This window comes from Haliotis rufescens, unplaced genomic scaffold (genome assembly GCF_023055435.1).
Source record: "Haliotis rufescens isolate VD_foot unplaced genomic scaffold, xgHalRufe1.0.p SCAF_108, whole genome shotgun sequence".
Lineage (NCBI taxonomy): Eukaryota > Metazoa > Mollusca > Gastropoda > Lepetellida > Haliotidae > Haliotis > Haliotis rufescens.
The window spans coordinates 877,706-904,960 of NW_025963789.1; the positions used below are offsets into that span (position 1 = coordinate 877,706).

General features: G+C 41.8%; 1 protein-coding gene across 3 annotated transcripts in view; it reads right to left on the reverse strand.

The window, feature by feature from the left end:
• The window catches only part of LOC124143387 (shootin-1-like), a 53,076-nt gene that overhangs the window by 13,701 nt on the left and 12,120 nt on the right, over positions 1 to 27,255 (reverse strand). The window contains exons 2-10 of one of the 3 annotated variants that reach the window (XM_048392068.1): positions 20,014 to 20,066; positions 11,558 to 11,618; positions 9,989 to 10,008; positions 9,768 to 9,842; positions 6,145 to 6,304; positions 5,217 to 5,314; positions 2,634 to 2,715; positions 1,425 to 1,519; positions 1,123 to 1,269 (exon numbers count right to left, since the gene is read on the reverse strand). In XM_048392068.1, coding sequence (XP_048248025.1) covers positions 1,123 to 1,269; positions 1,425 to 1,519; positions 2,634 to 2,715; positions 5,217 to 5,314; positions 6,145 to 6,304; positions 9,768 to 9,842; positions 9,989 to 10,008; positions 11,558 to 11,618; positions 20,014 to 20,066 — 791 coding nt within the window. Of the gene's footprint in view, positions 1 to 1,122; positions 1,270 to 1,424; positions 1,520 to 2,633; positions 2,716 to 5,216; positions 5,315 to 6,144; positions 6,305 to 9,767; positions 9,843 to 9,913; positions 10,009 to 11,557; positions 11,619 to 20,013; positions 20,067 to 27,255 lie in introns of all 3 variants that reach the window. The other 2 variants (XM_048392067.1, XM_048392066.1) reach the window with 2 other exon arrangements.

Genomic DNA, 27,255 nt, shown 5'->3' on the forward strand with positions numbered 1-27,255 from the left:
GCTACTGATAGAAGGTACCTGTGAAGATCCGGGGTAGAATAGGTCTTCAGCATGCCCTAAAAGGCAACTATGCTTGCCGTAAGAGGGGACTAACAGGATCGGGTGGTCAGGCTCGATGACTTGGTTAATGCATGTCATCGATCCAAATTGCGTAGATTGATGCTCATGAAGTCAATCACTGGATTGTCTGGTCCAGACTTGATTATTTACAGACTGCCATCACATAACTGGAATATTGCTGAATGCAGAGTTAACAACAAACAAACAAACTGATAGAAGGCTTGATAATCTCCCTTGACATCCTTCACTTAAAGGAGACAACACACTACTGATAGAAGGATTGATGATCTCTCTTGACATCCTTGACCTACAGGTGACAACACACTACTGATAGAAGGCCTTGATTGATGACCTCCCTTTACATCCTTGACTTCAAGGGGTGATTACATGTACTGGATTAATGCAATGCATTGTATGCTAATCTTCCCATGAAAGCCATATCAAAGCTACAACGCATTCAGAACTCTGCGGCTAGAATGCATCTCTAAAGTTCAAAGATCCAATCACATCAGTCCTGTCCTCAAAGCACTCCACTGGCTTCCAGTCTCCTTTCGTATACACTATAAGATATGGATCATCACTCACGACTGCCTCAACAATAGCGACTATCCAGACTATCTCAAAGATCTTATATCTCTGTACACTCCAGAGCGTGCTCTCCGATCCTCTGGTGGAACTCTACTGTATCAGCCTCTGTCTACTTCTGCTATGTCTGACCAGGCCTTCTCCTTTTGCAGTCCACAGTTATGGAACGCTTTGCCTTTGAATCTGAGAGACTCTGCTTCTAAGGAAACATTTAAGTCTCTCCTCAAAACCCACTTCTTCACCTCAGCTTTTCAATAGATCTCCTTATTGTTGGCATATGTACATAGATATTACTTTTTAACCTTGTCACAGCGCCAGTGAGCAACTGTCGATGGATATTAGGCGCTTTACAAATCAATTATTATTATTATTATTACTGATAGAAGACCTGCATGATCTGTTTGTCCCCCCCCCCCCCCCCCCCCCCCAATGTCTGGTGTTCTGCCCTACACAGATCTCTATAAGTCCCACCCTCACCTGTTTCCTATGTTCCGCCCTCAGCTTCTCGAGCTCCTCGGTGAGTTCTTCCACCTCATGCAGAGCCTTCATCAGCTGTGGGTTGTTGGCCACCTTCGACAGCAGGATGCTGCTTTCCCTCTTCATGGCGGCGTTGTTGGCGTAAAGCTGACACACAATAATAGGTCAGCAACACGAAAGGCAGTGCATGATTTCTAGGCTACCTACTCTTTACAAAGCTCACAAGTGTTTCATTCAAAAAGGATACAATTATAGTTACTAATTGTTACTCGACACGTTTAGAATTTGGAGTATGTCCTCACCTCTGTTGCAAACGTTTCAGCCGAGTTCTGACACAAGATGGCTGCCTCGTACTCTTTTCTCAGGGACTCATATTCCTGAAATGCCTGCTCAGAAGCTGTGGACAAACAGAAGGTACATCTTTCAACTTGCTGGAACATACTTATGAAATATTCACTACAGAGTATACAAAATACCTTGCATGCAATTGATTCATTTTCACTACTCAAACAAAATCCTCCAGAGTTGTTTCCCTGTGTGGACTGATAACCTTCACCTTCATAATCTCCATGTCTCCAAGTTATTCATTCATCATCCCATGACCTTCACCTATAGTTGTTTTACTAAGCTGTTATTCAAATAGCAGTATTAACATTAAATACTGACTTTTAGATAGAGTTTTTAGCAAATCTTATTAAAATTAGATCTTAGTTCTTGCTACCACCAGGGGCGGTCGGGTAGCCTAGTGGTTAAAGCGTTCGCTAGTCATGCCGAAGACCCGGGTTCGATTCCTGACATGGGTACAATGTGTGAAGCCCATTTCTGGTGTACCCCGCTGTGATATTGCTGGAATATTGCTAAAAGCGGCGTAAAACCATACTCACTCACACACTTTTGCTACCACCAAACAAAGATCTGAGAACATCTCATTATGAGTCCCATTGGAACAACCTTTCATCTGACAAATCAAAGCGATTTTTTATCAGATCAAGAAAGTAACAGTTTGTATATGTTTTCTAACCATGCAACCTGGAAATGGTTAACACAGGGAATTCTGAAAGACATTTACAGGCTCTACGACAGATTCTGTAAAAATCATGATCTATCTCACTTCAATGGCATAAACATTTCAAATAAGAGACTTTCCATTGCCCATGGGAAGAACTGCCATACAATTAAACATGCCAGAATTTTCTTTAGCACGATATCGATATTTTTCAAAACGTAATCTAGAATGGAAGTCATCAGTTTGAGAATTGTGTCGTAAAGCTCGAGAAAACTGCTTACAGACCAATGTCAACATTTTGTAAGTCATTTCATTGGTTGGTCATAGTTCGCCAAAGGTCGTTCTGATGTGACCCGTAATGAGATACCATCAGATCCTTGTTTAGTGCTAGCGAGAACAAAGATCTGATTTTAATGAGCTTGAGCTTTCAGCTTGAAGAAACCACCAAGGCTGTTTTCCTTGTGTGGTCCGATAACCTTCGGCTTTTACAGTCACCATCACTGACCTTGTGTGAGTTGTTTGAATGCATCTTTGTGCTGGGCCAGTGCTTCCTTCGTCTGCTTCAGTTCCACCCTCACATTATCGTACTGGCAGAAATATAACAGTAGTGTCAACAGCAAAGTCATTTGAACGTCAAGACTCAACACAAAAACACAACCATTAAACTTAAATTAAGTTACACAATCTGGTGTCCATCTGGTGGTATCCTTCAGCACTGTAATAACACATTGTGTGAAATGGAGACATTTATGACCAACCATGTGATAAGGGACTTTTTGGGTGAAAAATCACATTTTGACTTTTCATTATATTCTAAAACTATAGTATCTTTGGAACACAAAAATACAATTCACAAGCTACATATCATATCATTACAGAGATACACGACATCAATCATTTGGACTCATTTACGACTTTTGACTGTTTATGTAGAAATTGCAGTTTTCAGAATTGAAAGTAGACATGTATGCTGAAAGGTTTTGAAAAGCTATTACATTAAGAACTGATGAGAGAGAAATAAGATATTTTTGCACTGTCCGCACACTAGGGATCTCCACTGAAGTAAGTTGATGCCAAACATCTTTATGACGTCATAGCACAATTGTATCCTTGCTCCCATAAGGCCCCTTTGCTCATGGTGGGTCACATTTACTGTCTTTCTATGCCCCACCTCGCCTTGTGTCTCCCTGACCCACCTCCTCTTGTGTGTCCCTGACCTACTCCTCTTTTGTCTCCCTGACCCACCTCCTCTTTTGTCTCCCTGACCCACCTCGCCTTGTGTCTCCCTGACCCACCTCCTCTTGTGTCTCCCTGACCCATCTCCTCTTGTGTCTCCCCGACCCACCTCCTCTTGTGTCTCCCTGACCCACCTCCTCTTGTGTCTCCCTGACCCACCTTTTCTTGTGTCTCCCTGACCCACCTCCTCTTGTGTCTCCCTGACCCACCTCCTCTTGTCTCCCTGACCCACCTCCTCTTGTGTCTCCCTGACCCACCTCCCCTTGTGTCTCCCTGACCCACCTCCTCTTGTCTCCCTGACCCACCTCCTCTTGTCTCCCTGACCCACCTCCTCTTGTCTCCCTGACCCACCTCCTCTTGTCTCCCTGACCCACCTCCTCTTGTGTCTCCCTTACCCACCTCCTCTTGTGTCTCCCTGACCCACCTCCTCTTGTCTCCCCCTGACCCACCTCCCCTTGTGTCTCCCTAACCCATCTCCTCTTGTGTCTCCCTGACCCACCTCCCCTTGTGTCTCCCTGACCCACCTCCTCTTGTCTCCCCCTGACCAAACTCCTCTTGTGTCTCCCTGACCCACCTCCTCTTGTGTCTCCCTGACCCACCTCCTCTTGTCTCCCCCTGACCAAACTCCTCTTGTGTCTCCCTGACCCACCTCCCCTTGTGTCTCCCTGACCCACCTCCTCTTGTCTCCCCCTGACCCACCTCCCCTTGTGTCTCCCTAACCCACCTCCTCTTGTCTCCCCCTGACCCACCTCCCCTTGTGTCTCCCTGACCCACCTCCCCTTGTGTCTCCCTGACCCACCTCCTCTTGTGTCTCCCTGACCCACCTCCTCTTGTGTCTCTCTGACCCACCTCCTCTTGTGTCTCCCTGACCCACCTCCTCTTGTCTCCCCCTGACCCACCTCCCCTTGTGTCTCCCTGACCCAGCTCCCCTTGTGTCTCCCTGACCCACCTCCTCTTGTGTCTCCCTGACCCACCTCCTCTTGTGTCTCTCTGACCCACCTCCTCTTGTGTCTCCCTGACCCACCTCCTCTTGTGTCTCCCTGACCCACCTCCTCTTGTCTCCCCCTGACCCACCTCCTCTTGTCTCCCCCTGACCCCCCACCTTATCTTGTGTCTCTTGTGTCTCCCTGACCCACCTCCTCTTGTCTCCCCCTGACCCACCTCCTCTTGTGTCTCCCTGACCCACCTCCTCTTGTGTCTCTCTGACCCACCTTATCTTGTGTCTCTTGTGTCTCCCTGACCCACCTCCTCTTGTGTCTCCCTGACCCGCCTTATCTTGTTTCTCTTGTGTGTCCCTGACCCACCTCCTCTTGTCTCCCCCTGACCCACCTCCTCTTGTCTCCCTGACCCACCTCCCCTTGTGTCTCCCTGACCCACCTCCTCTTGTGTCTCCCTGACCCACCTCCTCTTGTGTCTCCCTGACCCACCTTATCTTGTGTCTCCCTGACATACCTCCTCTTGTGTCTCCCTGACCCACCTCCCCTTGTGTCTCCCTGACCCACCTTTTCTTGTGTCTCCCTGACCCACCTCCTCTTGTGTCTCCCTGACCCACCTCCTCTTGTGTCTCCCTGACCAATCTCCTCTTGTGTCTCCCTGACCCACCTCCTCTTGTCTCCCCCTGACCCACCTCCTCTTGTCTCCCCCTGACCCACCTCCTCTTGTGTCTCCCTGACCCACCTTATCTTGTGTCTCCCTGACCCACCTTATCTTGTGTCTCTCTGACCCACCTTATCTTGTGTCTCTCTGACCCACCTTCTCTTGTGTCTCTCTGACCCACCTTATCTTGTGTCTCCCTGACCCACCTCCTCTTGTCTCCCCCTGACCCACCTCCTCTTGTGTCTCTCTGACCCACCTTATCTTGTGTGTTCTTGTGACTCTCCCTCTCCGTGTGCAGGTCTTCCCATGTCTGCTTGAACTGTGCCGACAACTGACACCGCTCTTCCTGGAGCTCTGCAACAACCACAACATGATTCAACTACATCATCATTTCAATATGACAGCAGTTGCTCTCCAGAATATCTAGCTTTCAACAAAGTATTTGTTTGTTGTTTAACGCCGCACTCAGCAATATTCCAGCTATAGGACGGCAGTCTGCACAAAATCAACTCTGGACCAGACAATCCAGTGACATCATGGGCATCAATCATTGTTACTGAGATACAATGACATGAATCAGTGAGTTTGACCACCCGATCCCATTAGTCGCCTCGTATGACAAGCTTGGGTTGCTGAAGACCAGTTCTAACCCGGATCTTCACAGGGTTTTAACAAGTACAGTAATAGGAAATACAAGCATGCACTAATCATATGTCCTGTCCAAACAGCTTGGTCATGAAAGCATTTTCTGTTAACACGAAATAACACAAATTACAAGCAATTGTACCAAAACATTACACTGATATAAAAGATGTTGAAATCAATGTGTTTTTGTGTGTGTGTGTGTTTTTTGTTTTTTGTGTGTATGTGTGTGTGCATGGGTGTGTGTGTGTAGTTGTAAGTGTGTGTGTGCTAGCATGCATGCGTGTGTGTAGTTGTAAGTGTGTGTGTGCTAGCACGCATGCGTGTCTGTAGTTGTCTGTGTGTGTGTGCTAGCATGCATGTGTGTGTGTGTAGTTGTGTGTGTGTGCTAACATGCGTGCGTGCGTGTGTGGAGTTGTGTGCGTGTGCTAGTATGCGTGCGTGTGTGTAGTTGTAAGTGTGTGTGCGTGTGCTAGCATGCATGCGTGTGTGCATCGGGGTAATCTGATCCTATCTACTCATCTGTAATCCAATTTACACACCTGTAATCTTGTCATTGAGGCTGTTGAGGTGTTCCTCTGCGAGGCTGTCCTTGTTGAGGTCAAGGTCACTGACCTCCAGCTCCCCATCTACAATGTCCTTATCGACCCTGTCCAGAATCGCCTGGCTCATCCGCTTCAGATTGCGATTCTGCTTTGTCACCTGGCAACACAACATGTCAGGTTTTACCCCTCCGTCTCAATTTCAACATCCTGTAGTCACTATAATGTATTTAAGTAAAAAAAGACCCTATTTTCTTGCCTATAGTGCACATTGTTTTCAAACAATATACAGCTGTGTAGGGGTGTGTTTGTTTGTTTTGTTTGTTGTTTAAAGCCGCACTCAGCAATATTCCAGCTTTATGAAGGTGGTCCGTAAATAGTCTGGACCAGACAATCCAATGATTGATATCATGAGCATTGATGACATGCATCAGCTAATTCAGTGAGCCTGACCACCCGATCCCGTTAGTCGCCTCTTACGACATGCACAGTCAACCTTTTACGGCAAGCATGGGTTGCTGAAGACCTATTCTTACCCGGATCTTCACGGGTTGTGTAGGGGTGTGTGCTCATAATTCACGCAAACAATGAGTTTAGATTTACTTATTTTCCCCAATGCAAAGACCTTACTGTGAGCATTACATTATAGTTACCATATTCAACGTAATAAGCGCCCCGCTCTAATGAGCGCCCACAGCAATATTTGCTGATATACTGGCAAGTGAACATTCCCAATTAGCACCCCTTCTGATTGATCAATGTTCACAAGAATTATTTCTTCGCGTATAATACACACTCATGTGTTATATGCACCCTTAATTATGGACAATTACGTTTTGAAAAAACATATCTGTCGTACATAAACATTTCAGTCTGTCAGCATAAACCACGAAATTCATCTATTTCTTTACTTTATCTTTACTCTATTTCTAATTTTTAGATTGCCCGGGGCACTTATTACGTCGAATACAGTAAGTTATATCATGCATGTTAGCTCAGTGAAGGAGGAGTCAAGATGGGAACAAGTGACCCTTGGGTGAGAGTGAGTGAGTGAGTTGGGTTTAACGCTAATAATGATCAGCCTACCTTTGTGGCATAATGATCAGCCTTTCTTTGTGGCATAATGATCAGACTACCTTTGTGGCATAATGATCAGACTACCTTTGTTGCATAATGATCGGACAACCTTTGCGACATAATGATTGGCTTACCTTTGTTGCATAATGATCGGACTACCTTTGTGGCATAATGATTGGCCTACCTTTGTTGCATAATGATCGGACAACCTTTGCGACATAATGATCGGCTTACCTTTGTGGCATAATGATCGGACTACCTTTGTTGCATAATGATCGGCCTACCTTTGTGGCATAATGATCAGACTACCTTTGTGGCATAATGATTGGCCTACCTTTGTGGCATAATGATCGGACTACCTTTGTGGCATAATGATCGGACTACCTTTGTAGCATAATGCTCAGCCTTTCTTTGTGGCATAATGATCGGACAACCTTTGCGGCATAATGATCGGCTTACCTTTGTTGCATAATGATCGGCCTACCTTTGTGGCATAATGATTAGACTACCTTTGTTGCATAATGATCGGCTTACCTTTGTGGCATAAAGATTGGCCTACCTTTGTGGCATAATCCTTTGCTTACTTTTGCAGCATTATTCTCAGTCTACCTTTGTTGCATTCTAAATGCTCTGCTTACCTTTGTGGCATAATGCTTGGCCTACCTTTGTGGCATAATTCTCGGCCTACCTTTGTGGCATAATGCTTGGCCTACCTTTGTGGCATAATGCTTGGCCTACCTTTGTGGCATAATGATTGGCCTACCTTTGTAGCATAATGCTCAGCCTACCTTTGTAGCATAATGCTCGGCCTACCTTTGTGGCATAATGATTGGCTTACCTTTGTTGCATAATGATTGGCCTACCGTTGTTGCATAATGATTGGCCTACCTTTGTTGCAAAATGATCGGCCTACCTTTGTGGCATAATGATCAGCCTACCTTTGTTGCATAATGATCGGCTTACCTTTGTGGCATAATGCTCGGCCTACCTTTGTGGCATAATCCTTTGCTTACTTTTGCAGCATTATTCTCAGTCTACCTTTGTTGCATTCTAAATGCTCTGCCTACCTTTGTGGCATAATTCTCGGCCTATCTTTGTGGCATAATGCTTTGCTTACTTTTGCAGCATTATTCTCAGTCTACCTTTATTGCATTCTAAATACTCTGCTTACCTTTGTGGCATAATGCTTGGCCTACCTTTGTTGCATAATGCTCAGCCTACCTTTTTGACACAATGCTCAGCCTACCTTTGTGGCATAATGCTCGGCCTACCTTTGTTGCATAATGCTCGGCCTACCTTTGTTGCATAATGCTCGGCCTACCTTTGTTGCATAATGCTCGGCCTACCTTTGTGGCATAATGCTTGGCCTTAAAGCGGCATTCCAGCTCCAGCTCGTACTTCTGCTTGATGACCTCGTACTCCTGGCATAATGATCGGACTACCTTTGTAGCATAATGCTCAGCCTACCTTTGTCGTACAATGATCGGCCTACCTTTGTTGCATAATGCTCAGCCTACCTTTGTTGCATAATGATTAGACTACCTTTGTCGCATAATGCTCAGCCTACCTTTGTGGCATAATGCTCTGCCTACCTTTGTGGCATAATGATCGGCCTACCTTTGTTGCATAATGCTCTGCCTACCTTTGTGGCATAATGATCGGCCTACCTTTGTGGCATAATGCTCTGCCTACCTTTGTGGCATAATGATCGGCCTACCTTTGTTGCATAATGATCGGCCTACCTTTGTTGCATAATGATCGGCCTACCTTTGTGGCATAATGCTCTGCCTACCTTTGTGGCATAATGCTCTGCCTACCTTTGTGGCATAATGCTCTGCCTACCTTTGTGGCATAATGATCGGCCTACCTTTGTTGCATAATGCTCTGCCTACCTTTGTGGCATAATGCTCAGCCTACCTTTGTGGCATAATGCTCAGCCTACCTTTGTGGCATAATGCTCAGCCTACCTTTGTGGCATAATGATCGGCCTACCTTTGTTGCATAATGATCGGCCTTCCTTTGTGGCATAATCCTTTGCTTACTTTTGCAGCATTATTCTCAGTCTACCTTTATTGCATTCTAAATGCTCTGCTTACCTTTGTGGCATAATGCTTGGCCTACCTTTGTGGCATAATGATCGGCCTACCTTTGTTGCATAATGCTCGGCCTATCTTTGTGGCATAATGCTTTGCTTACTTTTGCAGCATTATTCTCAGTCTACCTTTATTGCATTCTAAATACTCTGCTTACCTTTGTGGCATAATGCTCGGCCTACCTTTGTGGCATAATGCTTGGCCTTAAAGCGGCATTCCAGCTCCAGCTCGTACTTCTGCTTGATGACCTCGTACTCCTGGCATAATGATCGGACTACCTTTGTAGCATAATGCTCAGCCTACCTTTGTCGTACAATGATCGGCCTACCTTTGTGGCATAATGCTCAGCCTACCTTTGTTGCATAATCCTCGGCCTACCTTTGTGGCATAATGCTCGGCCTACCTTTGTGGCATAATGCTCAGCCTACCTTTGTGGCATAATGCTCGGCCTACCTTTGTGGCATAATGCTCGGCCTCAAAGCGGCATTCCAGCTCCAGCTCGTACTTCTGCTTGATGACCTCGTACTCCTGGCATAATGATCGGACTACCTTTGTTGCATAATGCTCGGCCTACCTTTGTTGCATAATGCTCGGCCTACCTTTGTGGCATAATGCTCGGCCTCAAAGCGGCATTCCAGCTCCAGCTCGTACTTCTGCTTGATGACCTCGTACTCCTGGTAGGCTGGCTGCCATACTGTGGAGATAAATACTCTACTGCATTTCCAAGTTATCGTAGAAGAAATTCACACATGACAATAGTAACTCCTAAAATATGCCTTCAGTACAATGGGAAATAAAATGAAGGTTGCCAATAACTATTTCTAGTTTAGAATCAGTACAATTCAAAATATTATATTTATATATCCAAAAATGCATCAAGGCCAATTCTTCCAAATGAATTCTTCACAGTATCAATTGCAGTCATTTTATTAAACCTTAATTACAAATGACATAATTATGTATAATTATATTGACATGTTACTGTAGCTAACCTGGTCATATTACTTATACATGTGAGTAAGTGAGTGAGTGGGTTGGGTTTAATGCCACTTTTAGCAATATTCCAGCAATATCACGGCGGGGGACACCAGAAGTGGGCTTCACACATTGTACCCATGTCGGGAATCGAACCCAGGTCTTCAGCGTGACGAGCGAACGCTTTAACCACTAGGCTACCCGACCGCCCCTTATACATGTAAAACAAACATTACCACATTAAGTCGTCTCAGCATTATCATGACAGGTACTTGTGATTCGCAAACTCTATTGTACATAATTACAGTACAGACTCTGGAGCCAGAAGCATTCTGGTCAAAGCATCCAGCTTATAATACCATATCTGTACACTTTTTGATACCCATTTTTGGCATCACCTGAAGAGCACCCTGGATTTTCTTACATATCAATACAACAATGATTTTATGCCAGTGTATAGTATTATTAGCCAACTGGTTACAGAAGATGAGAAATTATGACCAAAAAACGGGCCTTCCCAGCTGAAATGGCGATGGAATCCCCATGGTATACCATGATAAGAAATGAAAGTGACCATGGTTTAGCATGGTTTAACATGGTATCCCATGGTAAAACTATGGTATTCCATGGTAAACCTTGGTGACAATGGTATATCATGGTGTGCATTTCAGCTGGCTTGGCATAAGCTCAGATGGGTTTGACAACACAAACTTGACAACTTAGTTAGATGGCATTTGCAACAAATGAAATTTATTTTTAGTAATTAACAGTATTCCAGTTATATCACGGCATGTCAGCTTAATGTGGGAGGAAAGCTTGAAGTGATGCAGGTCTCAGAAGTTTACCACTTCAGTGAAACCCACGAGCACGGGTATGGTGCTGACAAACCTAGAAACATAATCAGGGCAAACTGTGATTCGAACCCACAATCATAGGTTTCTGGCATGCCCAAGGGATGCAACTCTGTCGGCGAATCATGGCGCCTTAGACGACTGGGCCACTCATGCCCCCGATATGGTCAATAGGAGGTGACATAGATGGGATGCAATAGCCACTGATGGCGCTACTGTCAAGCCCAGAAATTCCAGCCTAGTTCAGCTGGGGTGGCAACTGTACTTTTACAATCAGTTAACTCCCTTTGCCTCGGGAAGATGCTATATACCCTGGCAACCACCCAAGTTTTTCACTGACGACTAATCAAAATGTACCACCCACCTGGTTCCCAGGCAACCATCCACCTGTTACCCCGACAGCATCCCTGTACTTACATTCCTTGACACTGTCGAGCTGCACATCTTTGTCCTTAACCTGCTGGACCAGAGCTTGGAACTGAAACATAGTAACTCGCTATAAGCAACAAAGTAACACAATGTAAGCAACATAGTAACACTCTTGCCATCATATCACCGTATATCACTGTCTAAAGCAGCACCACGTATGAGGCGATCCGCCTGTACAAGCCTTCAAAATCTATGCTAACTTATATATCCTGTCTTTAAGGCGAATCAGAATGAAGCACGTCACCAGTCATACACAATCCCTACACTCTTCCAAAGAACAAATTACATCGTATCCCTTCAGCAAAATGAACAGATCATAACAATTAAACTTGGTCAATACAAATTTAAAATTTGAGAAAATACATGATGATTTTGCCGATTAAATTGTATACCTGTTCTGCTATGCATTGTTTTATATGCAGAGGTGAGGTGAGGTGAAATGGGGTTTAACGTCGCGTCCAAGATTGTTGCACTTATATAGTGACGTGCATGCACGTGTATATGTGTGTGGGGCTGCCGGTACTAGTCCAGACTGATGCCGATTTATAGTGCTAGCTCACTGAGATACCATATGCCGCAGTTTAACATGAATACCCCACTCAGACACAGTATACTGACTCCGAGCCGACCAGTCCTTGTTTTAGCCCCTCAATGCCGAGCGCCGGGCAGGGTAACAACAAGTACCATCTTTTAACGTCTTTTGGTATGACGCGGCTGGGGATCGAACCCCGGACCTTCCGCTCTCCGGGCGGACGCTCAACCATAAGACCACGGAGGCGGTCCTATATGCAGAGATTATGATAACCATGTGTATTGTCTCGTAATCTAAGCCGGAAGCAGCCATCAGCTGTACACATGTTTTCTCGGAATCTACAAGTGATACGGTTAAAAAGTAACCAATAATAAAAAAATGACAAATGATCGGAAGAATTGTATCTGAAACTATTATTTTATCTCAAATAATTTATTCCAATATCATGCTATTTTATTTGCAGCTTTACTATATATATTTGAAATAATTTAATAACCATAAGCGTAGCACAATGGTACAGCTGAGTGCAATTGCTTGGTATTTTTTCACATGGAACAATTTGACCAATCACCGGCGATACTCCCCCACTCACGATGGTGAAAACTTTATGTTGACATATAATAGTCAAACTACAACAAATATGACTTTCAGCGAGTAAATGTATGACATTTATGACATATAAACATCCACTCTCTATCCACTAAAGTACTCAGTTTTGAAATTTGATGTAGCCCCACTGTAGATAAGATACCTCTTATTTATATTTGAAACCTCATGCTAAAGCGCTGAGTTACAAATTAACATAGGAGTTATCTAGTCTACACATGGACTTCCAAACACAGTTAATTTATTTCCTAATAGACAGATGGCATGCTGTTTCCTAAAAACAATATATCCACAAATTTATCCTTTCAGGGTCATGTTGAAATTTTGAACGTCATTTGCAGATAGAAACCACAGGGTTTTTGTTGACTTCAAACCGACCTTACATATCTTTTCAGATTGTAGAAAAATGTTTACAAATAACGGAAATGCCCTTATCTTGATGCAGGGAGGCATCGTATCTGGAATAGGTCTGAAGCAACCCATGCTTGCTGTAAAAAGGTGACCATGCTTGTAAGAGGCGACTAACGGGATCAGATGATCAGACTCGACGACTTGGTTGATGCATGTCATCATATCCCAATTGTGTGGATCGATGCTCATGATGTCAATCACTGGATTGTCTGGTCCAAACTCGATTATTTTCAGACCGCCTTCATATAGCTGGAATATTGCTGAGTGCGGTGTCAAACAACAAACAAACAAACAAGGATGTTTGTTCAAAGTTATGTGATCTGTTTTCGACTTGTGGGCACACCAATAGAATGCATGTCTTCCTTGTCCTGATAGATAGCTTTCAAGTCATCACAAGGAAGTCCTGAACAAAGGACAAAGAAACATACACACAGCTTATTTACAAAGTGCTATGTTTTTTTAGTTTGGGGGGGGGGGGGGGGGGGGGGAGAATGAGCTTTAAGGGTGAAATTGGCTTCATAGACTTTCAACTCATGAAGTTTCAAGATCTGTTTCACTTTCCTAACTATTAGATGCGGAGATGATATGCCCAAATTACCTTGTTCTAGGTTAAACAAAATCAGTATCACTATGAACAATTAATCAACTGGCACAGTGTCCTGCTTTTTACTTGACCTTGTGATTTTCACTAGTTTCGGGATAGCATAGTTATCACGCACTGCAGTCTGAAATATCAGTTAAATGGTAATCGCTACATATTTATTAGGGCTGGGATGAGTCCCAATTTACTACTCAGGTACCCACTCCCCTATTACCCAACCCTAATCGGGTACCCACTGTAGGTCACAGGAGATGTCTGATTGGGAACTTTTTTAGCATAGCCCTTGCAAAACATATTTAGATACATGTATTAAACAATCTGGTCATGCATACACTGAAGTTGACTTAGTTATATCATTATTCCACCACATAAAAGTCAGAAGGAATGGGTGCACAGTCAGAAAGAAATCCGAACATTAATGACTTGTAGTGTAACCATAGAGTTCCAGATAATTTTTGTCAATAAACAATATATCACATGATTAACCACGGGTCCGGGTAGTCCTGTGGGTACCTGGGTCCTACTCAGGACCCACCCGACCTGGGTACCCGAGTTACCCGTCCCAGCCCTAGTATTTACACATACATTATCTGTCACAATTTCTTTTTCCTTCGGCATCTTCTTTCAATTAAGTTTACATTAATCTTCATTGCTTGCTATATCTGTCTATAAAGGACAACAGCTTTACGACATAATCCTTCATTGATCAATTGTACATAACAATAATATAAAAGAATCTATATCGGAACTATTTTCAGTTTTGGTTTCATTGTGTGTCTTTAAAAAATATATTCACATACAGTAAACTTCGGTTATAACGAACTCAAAGGGACTACTAATTTTAGTTCGTTATAACCGTAATTCGTTATAAGCATATATACAGCATAACTACAGCATACAGTCGGGACTAAAAAGTTAGTTCGTTATATCCGTTAGTTCGTTATAAGCGTGTTCGTTATAACCGTAGTTTACTGTATATTTAAAAATATATAATTATTTGATTTGATGTTTACACAATATACATCTTTTCAATTGGACGAGAGGTCAGTCACATGACCGCGAAATTGTCGTTCATAGGTGTATGAACAACACAATGTGACGTTCATACGTTTTTCAAGAGACTGTGTTCTTGAAATGATGTAAAAACTGACGGACTACTTCCACATTCCTGGGGAAACCCCTGGGAATTCCCTAGCACAAATACACACAGAAGCATTCTTTCTGAACATTTAGACCCTTTAAACTTGAACATGAATATCCTTGCTATGACCCATCCCAATGAACAAAGTGAAGAGATGCACATCCAAACTATCGTAGTACCGACTCGATCCGTGTCTAGGCTGGTAGTGACAGTCTTCAGCAATCTATGAATTCACCTTTGCATCTATTTGACACATCTTTATAATCATCTTTCAATAATTGGCCAGTTGAACAATGACTAAAACGTGTAACCTCCAACAGGTTCATTAAAACAACTTCCGAAATCTCTCCCATCACGTTTATCATGTCGGCCATTTTGATGTCTTGTCCTTGATGAAAATGCATTACGATGCGCGGTCATAGTGACTTACTAACTGAGGTAGTTCTTAACAGACCTTTCTTATCTAATGAGGATATTATTTGAGTACATTCGTTTACAGTAACTGTAACTACAAAATTTGTCCCTGTTGAACATGTTGAACATAGATAAGCTCATATCACCTCTCGTTATGAGGAACTATTTTATTCCACAATACAGCTGGTTGTGGTACATGGCTGTCGGTGTAAACATGAAGTCACACATGCTAAATATGTCTATGTCCTTTGTGGTAAAAATAATAATATAAAAAATTATAAGAATTGACTTTCACTCTGTGTGAGTTCATTTGAGTCGGAACTAGGGCTGGGACGATTAACTCGGGTTCTCGGGTCGGGTGGGTACGGAGTAAGACCAGAGTACCCACAGGACTACCCGGACCCAAGGTTAGTCACGTGATATATTGTTTATTGACAAAATATATCTAAAACTCTATGGTTACACTACAAGTCACTATTGTTCGCATTTCTTTCTGACTATGGACCCACTCCTTCTGACCTTTATAGGTTTGAATAAAGATAAAACTTCAGTCAACTTCAGTGTATGCATGACTAGATCGTTTTATACGTGTATCTAAATACATTTTACCAGGGCTACGGTCAAACTATTCCAAATCGGACTTTTTACACCCAAGTCTTGAGACATATAGCAGGTATCCGGGTAGGGTCGGGTAATAGCGTGGTGGGTACCCGGGTAGTAAATTTGGACTCGTCCCATCCCTAGAACCTTCATAGAGTGAGGGCCAAACATTGTATGAACATTGTCGCAGGTTCCGCCGTTCATACAGTTTATCCCTCACTTTATGAAGGTTCATACTCCAATGAAGTCACACAAAGTCAATTCTTAAATAAGCATACAGTAATTTCAGTTGAGGGAGTTCCCTGAAATAATCGAGGAAATCATTGTGAAACCCACAGTTTGTTTAACCTCCGTCACCTTAGACACATTATCAGAATTACCCTAACAGGGCCCCGTTCAACTAAGCAATCTTAGCGCTAAGATGATTGTTGTCATGTACTACCCTGATGGTAGTCTTTACTTATACAAGAACGCAACACAAGCATAATGATTAGAACACTCATTCACGTCTGGTATATCGGACCGCCACTGCACAACTGCCCACACTCGTGCGTTAACCATGACGTCATATCTATGACATCATCATATATTGGCGGGAATATAGCGCATACAAGATAGCGCCAATGACTAGCATGTAAATATACCACAATTGTAACTCCCATACTTTAACACAGGCTTACGACTGTCATAGCCCTTAGATCACTTTGTGGAACGGGCCCTTGGACCGTATTAGTTTATCATTAGATTGTCATCAATTCCTGGAAAGGGCATAGGCATTTAAATTTTGATCCTTTACAAAAAAACAAACTGTAATAATGGAATTAGTCACTTTGTCACAACCAGGATGAAGGTGGGCAGTGTGAGATAACTTTATATGTGGTTATTCACACTTTCCTCAGAAACAATGGTTATATCCATGGTTAAAAACATTTAGATTGGTAGTTGATCAATGTAGCGTGCAATTAAATAAATTACCCAGAATAATAAGATTTATTTATACAATGTCATCAGCATGCTTGTCGATCATGTCATGCGTGAAAACTGTAGGAGACGTTAAATCCACCGCCTCAGTGCATCAATCCCCGTATTTTGGAGAGAGTGAGTGTTGTTGTTGGATCAGTAGACACTGACAATGTCTGAACATGGTTGTTGTCTTAGAATATTCATATCTCCATAAGTTTAATTGTTTTTTTAATATTATTTTAACCTTTTATCATGACACTGATTTCTGCAGTAGTCAATACACACAAACATGGCTTCAATGGAAGTCTTAGATAGTGACATCAGCGATGACTAAGGTCGGCCATCTTGTTATTGAACAAGTGCTTTATTGTGTAGCATCAGGAAGTACCGGTTTTTATAACAATGGGTGAGGTGAGGTGAAATGGGGTTTAACGTCACGTCCTGGATTATTTTAACAATTGGAGCAAAGCAGCCTTTTTAAAAGTTCTCTGACTAGGAAACCAATGCAGCGTGACGGAAGGTGTGGGTTGAGTAATATCTCACACACACACACACACACACACACACACACACACACACACACACACACTCACACACACTCACTCACTCACACACACACACACACACACACACACACACACACACACACACACACACACACACACACACACACACACACACACACACACACACACACACACACACACACACACACACACAAACACACACACAAACACACACACACTTTTAAAAACCAAATGTAGTACATGTATGTTGTAGGCAGTAAAATTATCTGAGAGAGGATTTCGATATTTTGGACCTCTCCCTTTTGAAAATGCTGGATCTGCCCCTGACAGGCTTGCGTCACAGTCACACTACTTTGTGGAATGGGCCTTGGTGCATAATGACTTAGGAGTTGCATCTCTGTATAATCGTGATAATCGGGCTGTGAGTGTATGCTGTGTCAAATCCCGATTATCACGATGTCAATAGCGGTAATCTGACCGTGGTTGCTGTAAATAACGGTGAGTTGTGCGATCTACCGATCACTTTGCATACGATTTCACCAAAATTATTGTAAACATTATAATAATTATTGAATGGAATATTGAATAATATTAATCAAATATATTGCAAACTCAAGTCCAGATAAACAGTGAATTTTTTAAATTTATTACCAGATATTATAATGATAGGATTAAATTGCGTTCTTCAGTTTGGATTTGTTGACTGGTATTTCCGGTGTTACGTGATCGCGGTGATCAGCTAGCTGATAATGTTTTCTTAGATGGGGGAAAACATCGTGTCATTGGAAAACTTGAGTTTACTAAAAATGTTAGTAAATTTTGGGAGCCATGCTTTACCGCGCTATAACCTAAGCGCTCAATAATGAGGGAACACTGTACGTAACAACTTGTGATGTGTGTGAAAAGTCGTAAGAAAATACGCTGTTTGAAGGGGGCGTGGCCTAAATGCAAATGTCCGATTGGGATTTTAAATTTTCCAGACCCCTGCTCACAGCCACAAAAAAAATCAACTTTGACTTCTTTTCTTACCACCATTAAGTTGTTTACATTGAAATGCACATATACCAAAAATACCACAATGCCAGATTGAGTTTAATCACTGCAAAAGGAAACATTTTCTCCAGGTTAGAATAGGTCTTCAGCAACCTTGTCTTAAGACGAGATTAATGGAATCAAGTGGTCAGGCTTGCTGACCTGGTTGATGCATGTCATCGTATCCCAATGGCGTAGATTGGTGCTCATGATGTCAATCATTGGATTGTCTGGTCCAGTCTTGATTATATACAGACCGCTATCAAATAACTGGAATAATGCTGAGTGGCTTTCGATAAAAAACAACAAACAAACCAGGGTGGCGATTCACAAAAACGCTACGACCTCCATGTCTCTACAACCTAGTTAAGGAAGTTGTAAGCTATAGTCTGGAAGGTAAGTTAAGCTACCGTCGTTTACTACAATATCTGAAAAACTATTGGACCTACTCCAGTCAAAGTTGGTATTAGATTATTAAACAGTCATACATGATTGGATATTACATTTAAAGACAATCGGTGCATGAATAAAAAATCTGTCTATTTAGCTATCACTATATTTCATCAACAACCAGACCTGTTCGTCACGGGTGGAACAAGCATTCATTGTAACAGCCATCTGCATAATGCTAAACCTGCGTCACAGGGCCATATGACACAGTTGAACCAATCATCTCAACTTGAAAGGGTGCACGCGAATCACGCACGCACGAATACGGTGTTATCGTTGGGTGTCTCAATGTGCGTGATTGAAAATTGGCCCATGGCCCTTAATAATGATTCAGTGCTGATAGAATTGCAACCTCATCTATGTTTGTAATAGACTCATCAGCTGAATACTGATTTTTTTACCCATTTAAAATACATTTCTTAGACAGAAAAGTTTCCCAATAAGACATAATATTAGTAATACTGGAATACATGACCAAATGACATATAAATATGGAATGTCAATACCAGAAAATAATCATTTTGCATTATCTGCGAAAACTGATTCCCTTGGGCGAAAATGGCAAAATAGTGGTGACCATTGTATGAATGGTGTACATGAACGGTGGTGTTTAATAATGAAAAAATCAAAGTTCAGATGAAAACTTCGAAGCATTGTATAGTTGATATCAATGGGTAAAAGAAAGTCTAATTTGTCCTCACTTCAACTACCTCAGAAATGAGGTGAGGGAAGGTCAAATGGGGTTTAACGTCGCGGCCAAGGTTTATAACCAAGTGGATGCATGAGTGTGGCTGCTTGTACTAGTCCGGACTGATGCCGATTTTATCGTGCTGGCCCACTGAGATACCATGCTGCAGTTTAACATCAACACACCACTCAGACACAGTACACTGACTCCGAGCCGACCAGTCCTTAAAAATTGTTTTAGCCCCTTAATGCCGAGCGCCAGACAGGGTAACAACAAGTACCATCTTTTAACGTCTTTTGGTATGATGCGTGCGGGGATCGAACCCTGGACCCTCCGCTCTCCGGGCTGCTTTACTACTAGACCACAGAAGCAGTCCTCAGAAATGAAAACAAAGCTTAGAAAAAATATCTTGGTCAGTAATTAAATATTTTGTGTCTTAAACTTTGAACACAAGAGGGACAATGACTCATTCTGCTCACCTTGGCTTCGTTTTCTTTTTGTTTTTTCAGAACTTCCTCATATTTGTCCACAACTGCAAAAAAAAGAGAAAACACAACTGAAACACAAGCATAGTTAGATTAAGGCAGTCCGCTGGTCACAGGGAATAACTCTTTCTGAGATCGGTAGTTTCCAGACAATCTAGACAAGTTAATCTAACTTTTCACTGAAAATAGAAGGAGGTCAGTGAGCATTCTGTTGAGCTAGACACAACTTAGGGCTGGAAGAGTCCAAATTTACGACCCGGGTACCCAACCCTTATTCCCCAACCCTACCCGGGTACTTGCTGTAGGTCCTAAGAGGTTGGTACAAAATGTCCGATAGGGAATTGTTTGACAAGAGTCCTTGCAAAGAGTATTTAGGTACACTATAAAACAATCTGGTCATGCATAACTGAAGTTGACTGAAGTTTTATCTTTATTCAAAAATATTTAAGTCAGGAATGTGTGAATAGTCAGAAAGAAATGTGAACAGTCGTGACCTGTAGTGTATTCACAGAGTTCTTGATAATTTTTGTCTTAAAACAATATATCACGTCAGGAAGAGAATTTATGGATGTCAACTCCTTTATTATGAGGAACACAACGTTTCGGAGTATATGCTTACTCCTTCATCAGGTGAATGAATGCTATGAGGCAGAGAATATATATTTATATGTAAGGACAACAAAACAGAAATAAGATAACAAAGGTGGAAACTTAACAAGGGATAATTGACATCAATTGACAGATAACTGACATCCATAAATTCTCTTCCTTATGTGTATCACTTCTAAATGCCTTTCAAAGATTAAATATATCGCGTGACTAAGCACGGGTCCGGGTAGTATGTGGGTATCCGGGTCCTGCTCAATACCCACCCAACCTGAGTACCCGGGTACCCGTCCCAGCCCTGGCACAATTTACTACCCGGATACCCCCCACCCTATTTCCCGACCCTACCCGGATACCCGCTGTAGGTCTCAAAAGGTAGGTACAAACTGTCCAATTGGGAAAAGTTTGACCGTAGCCCTGGCAAATTGTGTTTAGACACACGTATAAAATGATCTGGTGTATACAATGAAGTTGACTGAAGTTTTATCTTTATTCAAACATATAAAAGTCAGAAGGAATGGGCAAAGTAGTCAGAAAGAACTGCAAACATTAGTGACTTGTAGTTAAAACAGACAGTCCTAGATAATGTTTGACTTTAAACAACATATCTTGTGACTGACCACAGGTCTGGGTAGTCCTGTGGGTACCCGGGTCCTACTCAGGACCCATCCGACCCGAGTACCCGTCCCAGCCCTACTGTTCAGTGTGAATAACTGAAAACAATCTCAACGGAATCCATGGTGGCGGGTGCTACCTGTAGGGCAGGACATGACCTACCCTTTTCACAAAAACCTGGTGTCATCACTCTTTTTCAGTGATCCATTCCCATTTTTACAACTATTTTGCCTGTCACGCCCACTGGATATTCGAGACTGGTTATTCTTCGGTGTCAACATCATATATTTATAGAGGATAACACTAGTGAACATACTGAGGCCCTTTCAGATTGAAAGAAACATTTTATCACAGTTTATACAGATAAATTCTATTTCATGTAACCATAAGTTGTAATAATGTTGCACTGTAACAATAGTCCAAACTACAAGCTTAGGCATATCTTGTTTGCCTTGAACAGGGGTGATATGAAAATATTTGCTGGCTTAGGGAGTAGGGACAGACCAAGTGATATTTTTGGTGTGGTGTCTGGGATTTTATGGAAAAATAAAAATTGTCCCTGAAATTTCTTGTAAAAAAAAATGCTTCCGAAGTTTGAAAAAGTTGCCTGCCACAAAAATTACATTGTTCCAAGGTGTGTATCTTAAAAAAATTCAGGCTCATATTTTTACAGAAAAACATGTCTGGTTTTGCACCTGAAGATGAAAAAATATCTAATCTCAATACAAAATCCAAGCGGAGGCTATATTTGTAAATAAAATAAGCTGTAATGACAATGAGCCATAACTCTCTCCCACTGCCAACACTTAAAAGTGAAGACTTCTCATGCACCCTGTCACTCGAACAGATCACTAAACCGTGAGTCACATTTATACAGGGAAGTATATTGATTAGAACAAAATAAATAAATTTATTTATTTATTCACTGCATTTCATTATCTAGTAAAAGCCATTTTTTGTGTTTTTGTTTGCATAAACCAAAAAGATGAGGTTGAGCACACTAGCGGATGACTGGTTCCTGGTTAATAGAGTTGAAAAAGTACATATGTTTACACATCCAGAAACGCAAAAAATATATCAATGTCAATTCTCAACATACTGACTTACAATTACCTTCAGTTTGTTGTGTGTTGAGCTGAGTCAACATTGAACCAGTAAACATCAAATAATGTCTGTCACTATACAGTTGACACCTGATTGTAATCTTGGGACAGACATTTCCATTCACAGATTGTATGGGTGATCAGGTCACACAAAGGTATGACTTTGGGGATCTACCGGTACAAGGAAGTGGAATTTAAGATACTCCAACTGTACATACGGTATTCGTCGTAATAAGCGCCCACGGCGATATATGCTAATATATTGGCTAGTGAACAATCCCAATTAGCACCCCTTTCGATTTATCAATGTACACAAGACTTATTTATTTGTGTATAATACACACTCGTGTGTTATATGCACCCTTAATTATGGGCAATTAAATTCTGGAAAAATGTATCTGTCCTAATAAACAGTTCAGACTGTCAGCATAAACCACGAAATTTATCTTTCAACTCTGTTTTTTCCACCAAAGTAACATTCTAATAAGAGCCCCCTATTTCTAATTTCCTGGGCGCTTATTACGTTGAATACGGCACATTAAGTAGGGCAGTGGGGTGGAAGTATTGACTAACATTATTTGCAGGTGCTTACATGAGAAACTGAATAGAATATGAAGTACATATCAATGACAAACACCTCCTTAACCGAGTCAAGCGAGGATACAGAAGGGGCTTTGTGCTGTTTTTAACAGGATAACATGACTCCCAAAGACATATTGCTTTATGAAAGATTTGCATTCACTTGCATTCACTGGTACAAGTATGTAACGATGTGATCCCAGAGTAGATACCCCCTTTTCCAACAAGTTGTATCAACACTACCAGGTATTCAGCCGCAGGGTTTTACTGGATACCCGGGTACCCGGGTAGTCAATTTGGACTTGTCCCAGCCCTACTACATACAATTTCAATTTAATAAAACAATGTACTGCCATCAAAATTTGTCATTTAAATTTTGAGCAGCACATGTCTTTGCATCCTAACTTTCTGTATCACAGGGAAACACTGTCAGGAGCTATAGTGACTTTGTCAAGGGCTTTTCTTATCGCAATGTTTTATTGGTCAGATGGTATATTTCCAGCCAATCATGAACAGTATTGCATTGATCTGTTATGGTTTGTCCTGATTTTTGTTGATTTGATTTATTGACTTTTGCCATTGACTTATTACATTTGTTTGATCCACATCATTGACCTGTATAGATTTGGTGCCTAAATCACTGTATATATTATTATTTTTTGTTTGTTTGCTATTTATTTAATGTCACACTCAGCAATATTCCAGCTATGTGATTGGGGTCTTCAAATAATCAAGTCTGGACTAGTGACAGATATCATGAGCATCAATCCACCAAATTGGGACACACTGATATGCAGTCAAGCAAGTCACCATGCCTGACCTGGCAACTCAATCCATTTAGTCACCTTTTACGACCAACACAGGTTGCTGGGATTCTACCCGGATCTTCAAGGTGTTCTACATATTATTAAATGATAGCAGGAAAAATAGACGTGATATCCTCTTAATTTTATCCCTAGGTACAAAACGCCCATGTATTGAGCTTGAGGAACTATGAATGAACATTAAATGAGACATTTTTTATCATATCAATAAATAAGGAAGTGTATTAAGTGTTCAATTACGACGCAGTCAATTTACAATCAAAATTATGCGAGTGAGTCAGTGTTTAAAATTTACCCAAATTTCAGTCACACAGTCGGACTGGCAACATTGCAACGTTACCAGACCAGATAAAATGTTACCAGTCCAGAATTTTCTAGACTAAAAAACAAAAGGTGAGGTGAGGTGAAATGGGGTTTAACGTCGTGTCCAAGATTGTTGCACTTATATAGCAACATGTATGTGTGTGTGTGTGTGTGTGTGTGTGTGTGTTTGTGTGGCTGCTTGTAATAGCCCTGACTGATGCCGATTTATAGTGCTAGCTCACTGAGATACCATGCCGCAGTTTAACATGAATACCACACTCAGACACAGTATACTGACTCCGAGCCGACCAGTCCTTGTTTTAGCCCCTTAATGCCGAGCGCCAGACAGGGTAACAACAAGTACCATCTTTTAAAGTCTTTTGGTATGACGCTGCCGGGGATTGAACCCCGGACCTTCCGCTCTCTGGGCGGACGCTCAACCACAGGGCCATGGAGGCAGTCAACAAACAAAAGTAACAATGGGGTAAACACAAGAAGAGTACTGTTTAATGATAGTTCTCAGATAATAATGATAAACCAGTGGATTGTCAACTTAGTAACTTTTTCCCCCTACCATCGAGTGTGCAACTTTTCAAAACTGACTGCTGTCATCTCAGACTGTCGGGCAGGCAGGTATCTTCAACACTGAGTTTGTACAAGGGCTGGGGACCCGTGAAGATTCCGGGGTAGAATACGTCTTCAGCAACCCATGCTTGCCGTAAAAGGTGACTATGCTTGTCGGAAAAGGCGACTAACAGGATCGGGTGGTCAGGCTCGCTGACTTGGTTGATGTATGTCATCGATCCCAATTGCGTGGATGGAGTGATGCTCATAATATTAATCACTGGATTGTCTGGTCCAGGCTCGATTATTTACAGACCGCCGTCATATAGCTGGAATATTGCTGAGTGCGGCGTTAAACAACAAACCAACCAACCAACCAACCAACTAGGGCTGGGACTGGTAACTTTGGTACTGGGTTCGGGTGGGTACTGAGAAGGACCCGGGTACCAACAGGACTACCCGGACCCGTGGTTAGTCATGTGATATATTGTTTAATGACAATGATCTACAACTGTATATGGTTACACTACAAGTCACTGATGTTCGCATTTCTTTCTGACTATGGACCCATTTCTTCTTATGTTTGAATAAAGATAAAACTTCAGTCAACTTCCGTGATTGCATGACCAGATTGTTTTATACGTGTAACTTATACATTTTGTCCAGGGCTACAGTCAAACTATTCCCAATCAGATATTTTGTATCTATCTCTGCAGCGTGCACCCGGGTAGGGTCGGGTAATAGGGGGGTGGGTACCTGGTTGTAAATTTGGACTCATCCCAGCCCTAGTTTGTACACATTCATAATTCATATGAAAAGACCTGAAATTCCCAGTGAAAGAATGATCCTAGACACATAAGGTTATGACATTAATCAAACTAAAAGGCTTGTATGACGTGTTGACAGCTGCACGATGTGAATAAATCAAGCAACTGTAACAGGAAGATTTACACAGGGAATAAACAATTAGGACATGAAACTTAAATACACCTCACTTATATCAACAAAATAAATCAAGTTTAAAGTCAAATTTAAGTTATTAATCAGCTTAACATCATGTCTGGATGACAAGGATATAATGAGAGGTCTCATCACATCTGACAGGTCCCAATGCATATTCCGGGTTAGAATTTGTCCCCAGCAACCTCTGCCAGTCATAAGAGGCAACCTAATTGCCCGGGTGACTTGTTTGATGGCGTGGATTGTTAGTATTTTGTTACTCATGATATCAATCACTGGATTGTCTGGTCCAGACTTGATTAGGGATTTGTATATTTAAAATTTTGAGCCTGAATTCTTTTTTAAGAAAAACACCTTGCAACAATGTAATTTTTGCAGCAGGCAATTTCTTATTTTTTCAACAGTCTGAAGCATAATAATTTTTTTCATGAATTTCAAGGGACAATTTTTTTTAATATACCGTATTTGACGTAATAAGCTTGATACGTGATAAATAACGTGATAAGCGCCCACGGTGATATATGCTAATATATTGGCTAGTGAACAATCCCAATTAGCACCCCTTCCGATAATACGCACTCGTGTGTTATATGCACCCTTAAGTATGGGCAAATAAATTCTGGAAAAATACATCTGTTGTATATTATAAACATTTCAGGCTGTCAGCATAAACCACGAAAATTATCTTTCAAATCTGTTTTTTTCACCAAAATAATATTCTCATAAGAGCCCCCATATTTCTATTTTTGACAGCGCCCTGGGCGCTTATTACATCGAATACAGTAATCCCATCTCCCCATCACCCCAGAATATCAAATAGTTAATCGCCTATGTACAGGCTGTCGTCATACAGCTGTTTATTACTGAATGTGGTGTAAAGCGGAAACACAAACAAACACTACACAATGCTGACTCGCCACGATGTAAATGAAATATCATTCAAAGTGGTGTTAACCCCAACCCTCTCACACATGTACATATAGTTTCCAACAGATGTACATTGTTATGACGTTCCATATGTTTTGTTCATACTTGTATGTTACACTTAAACTGTCTTGAAAACTGTAGCCAAGGACAAATGTAAACGTGATGATATAAATGTATCGATAACTGAAATTCATCAAATAAAGTGCAGCTTTACAGGTTTTATTGGTCATAACAGGCGACGTAATGCCTCAGGTTGTCAGGCTCAGTGACTTCGTTGGTTTGTGGAATTTTATCCTACCCCGTTGGCATGGATAGTTACTCACAATATCAATCCCTGGATTGTATGGCCCAGATCGATTATAACATGCCCACGTCGAATAGTTGAATTTTTGCTACGTGCTGCGATACACGAATGCACATGCACATCACACAGATCAGATGGATAACATAGATAACATGGATAACACCCTGTTTATTGTTTGTATACTTGCCGTAACAGACGATTATGCTTGTCGTAAGAGGCGACTAAAGGGATCAGGTTGTCAGGCTCGCTGATTTGGCTGACGCATGTCATCGTATCCCACTTGCGTGGATTGATGCTCATGATATCAGTCACTGGATTGTCTGGTCCAGACTCGATTAATTACAGACCGCCGACATATAGCTGGAATAGTGCTGAGTGTGGTGTTAAACAACAAACAATCAAATCAAATAAATTATTGTTTGTAACGACTTTTCAGGGCTACTTCTTGTCC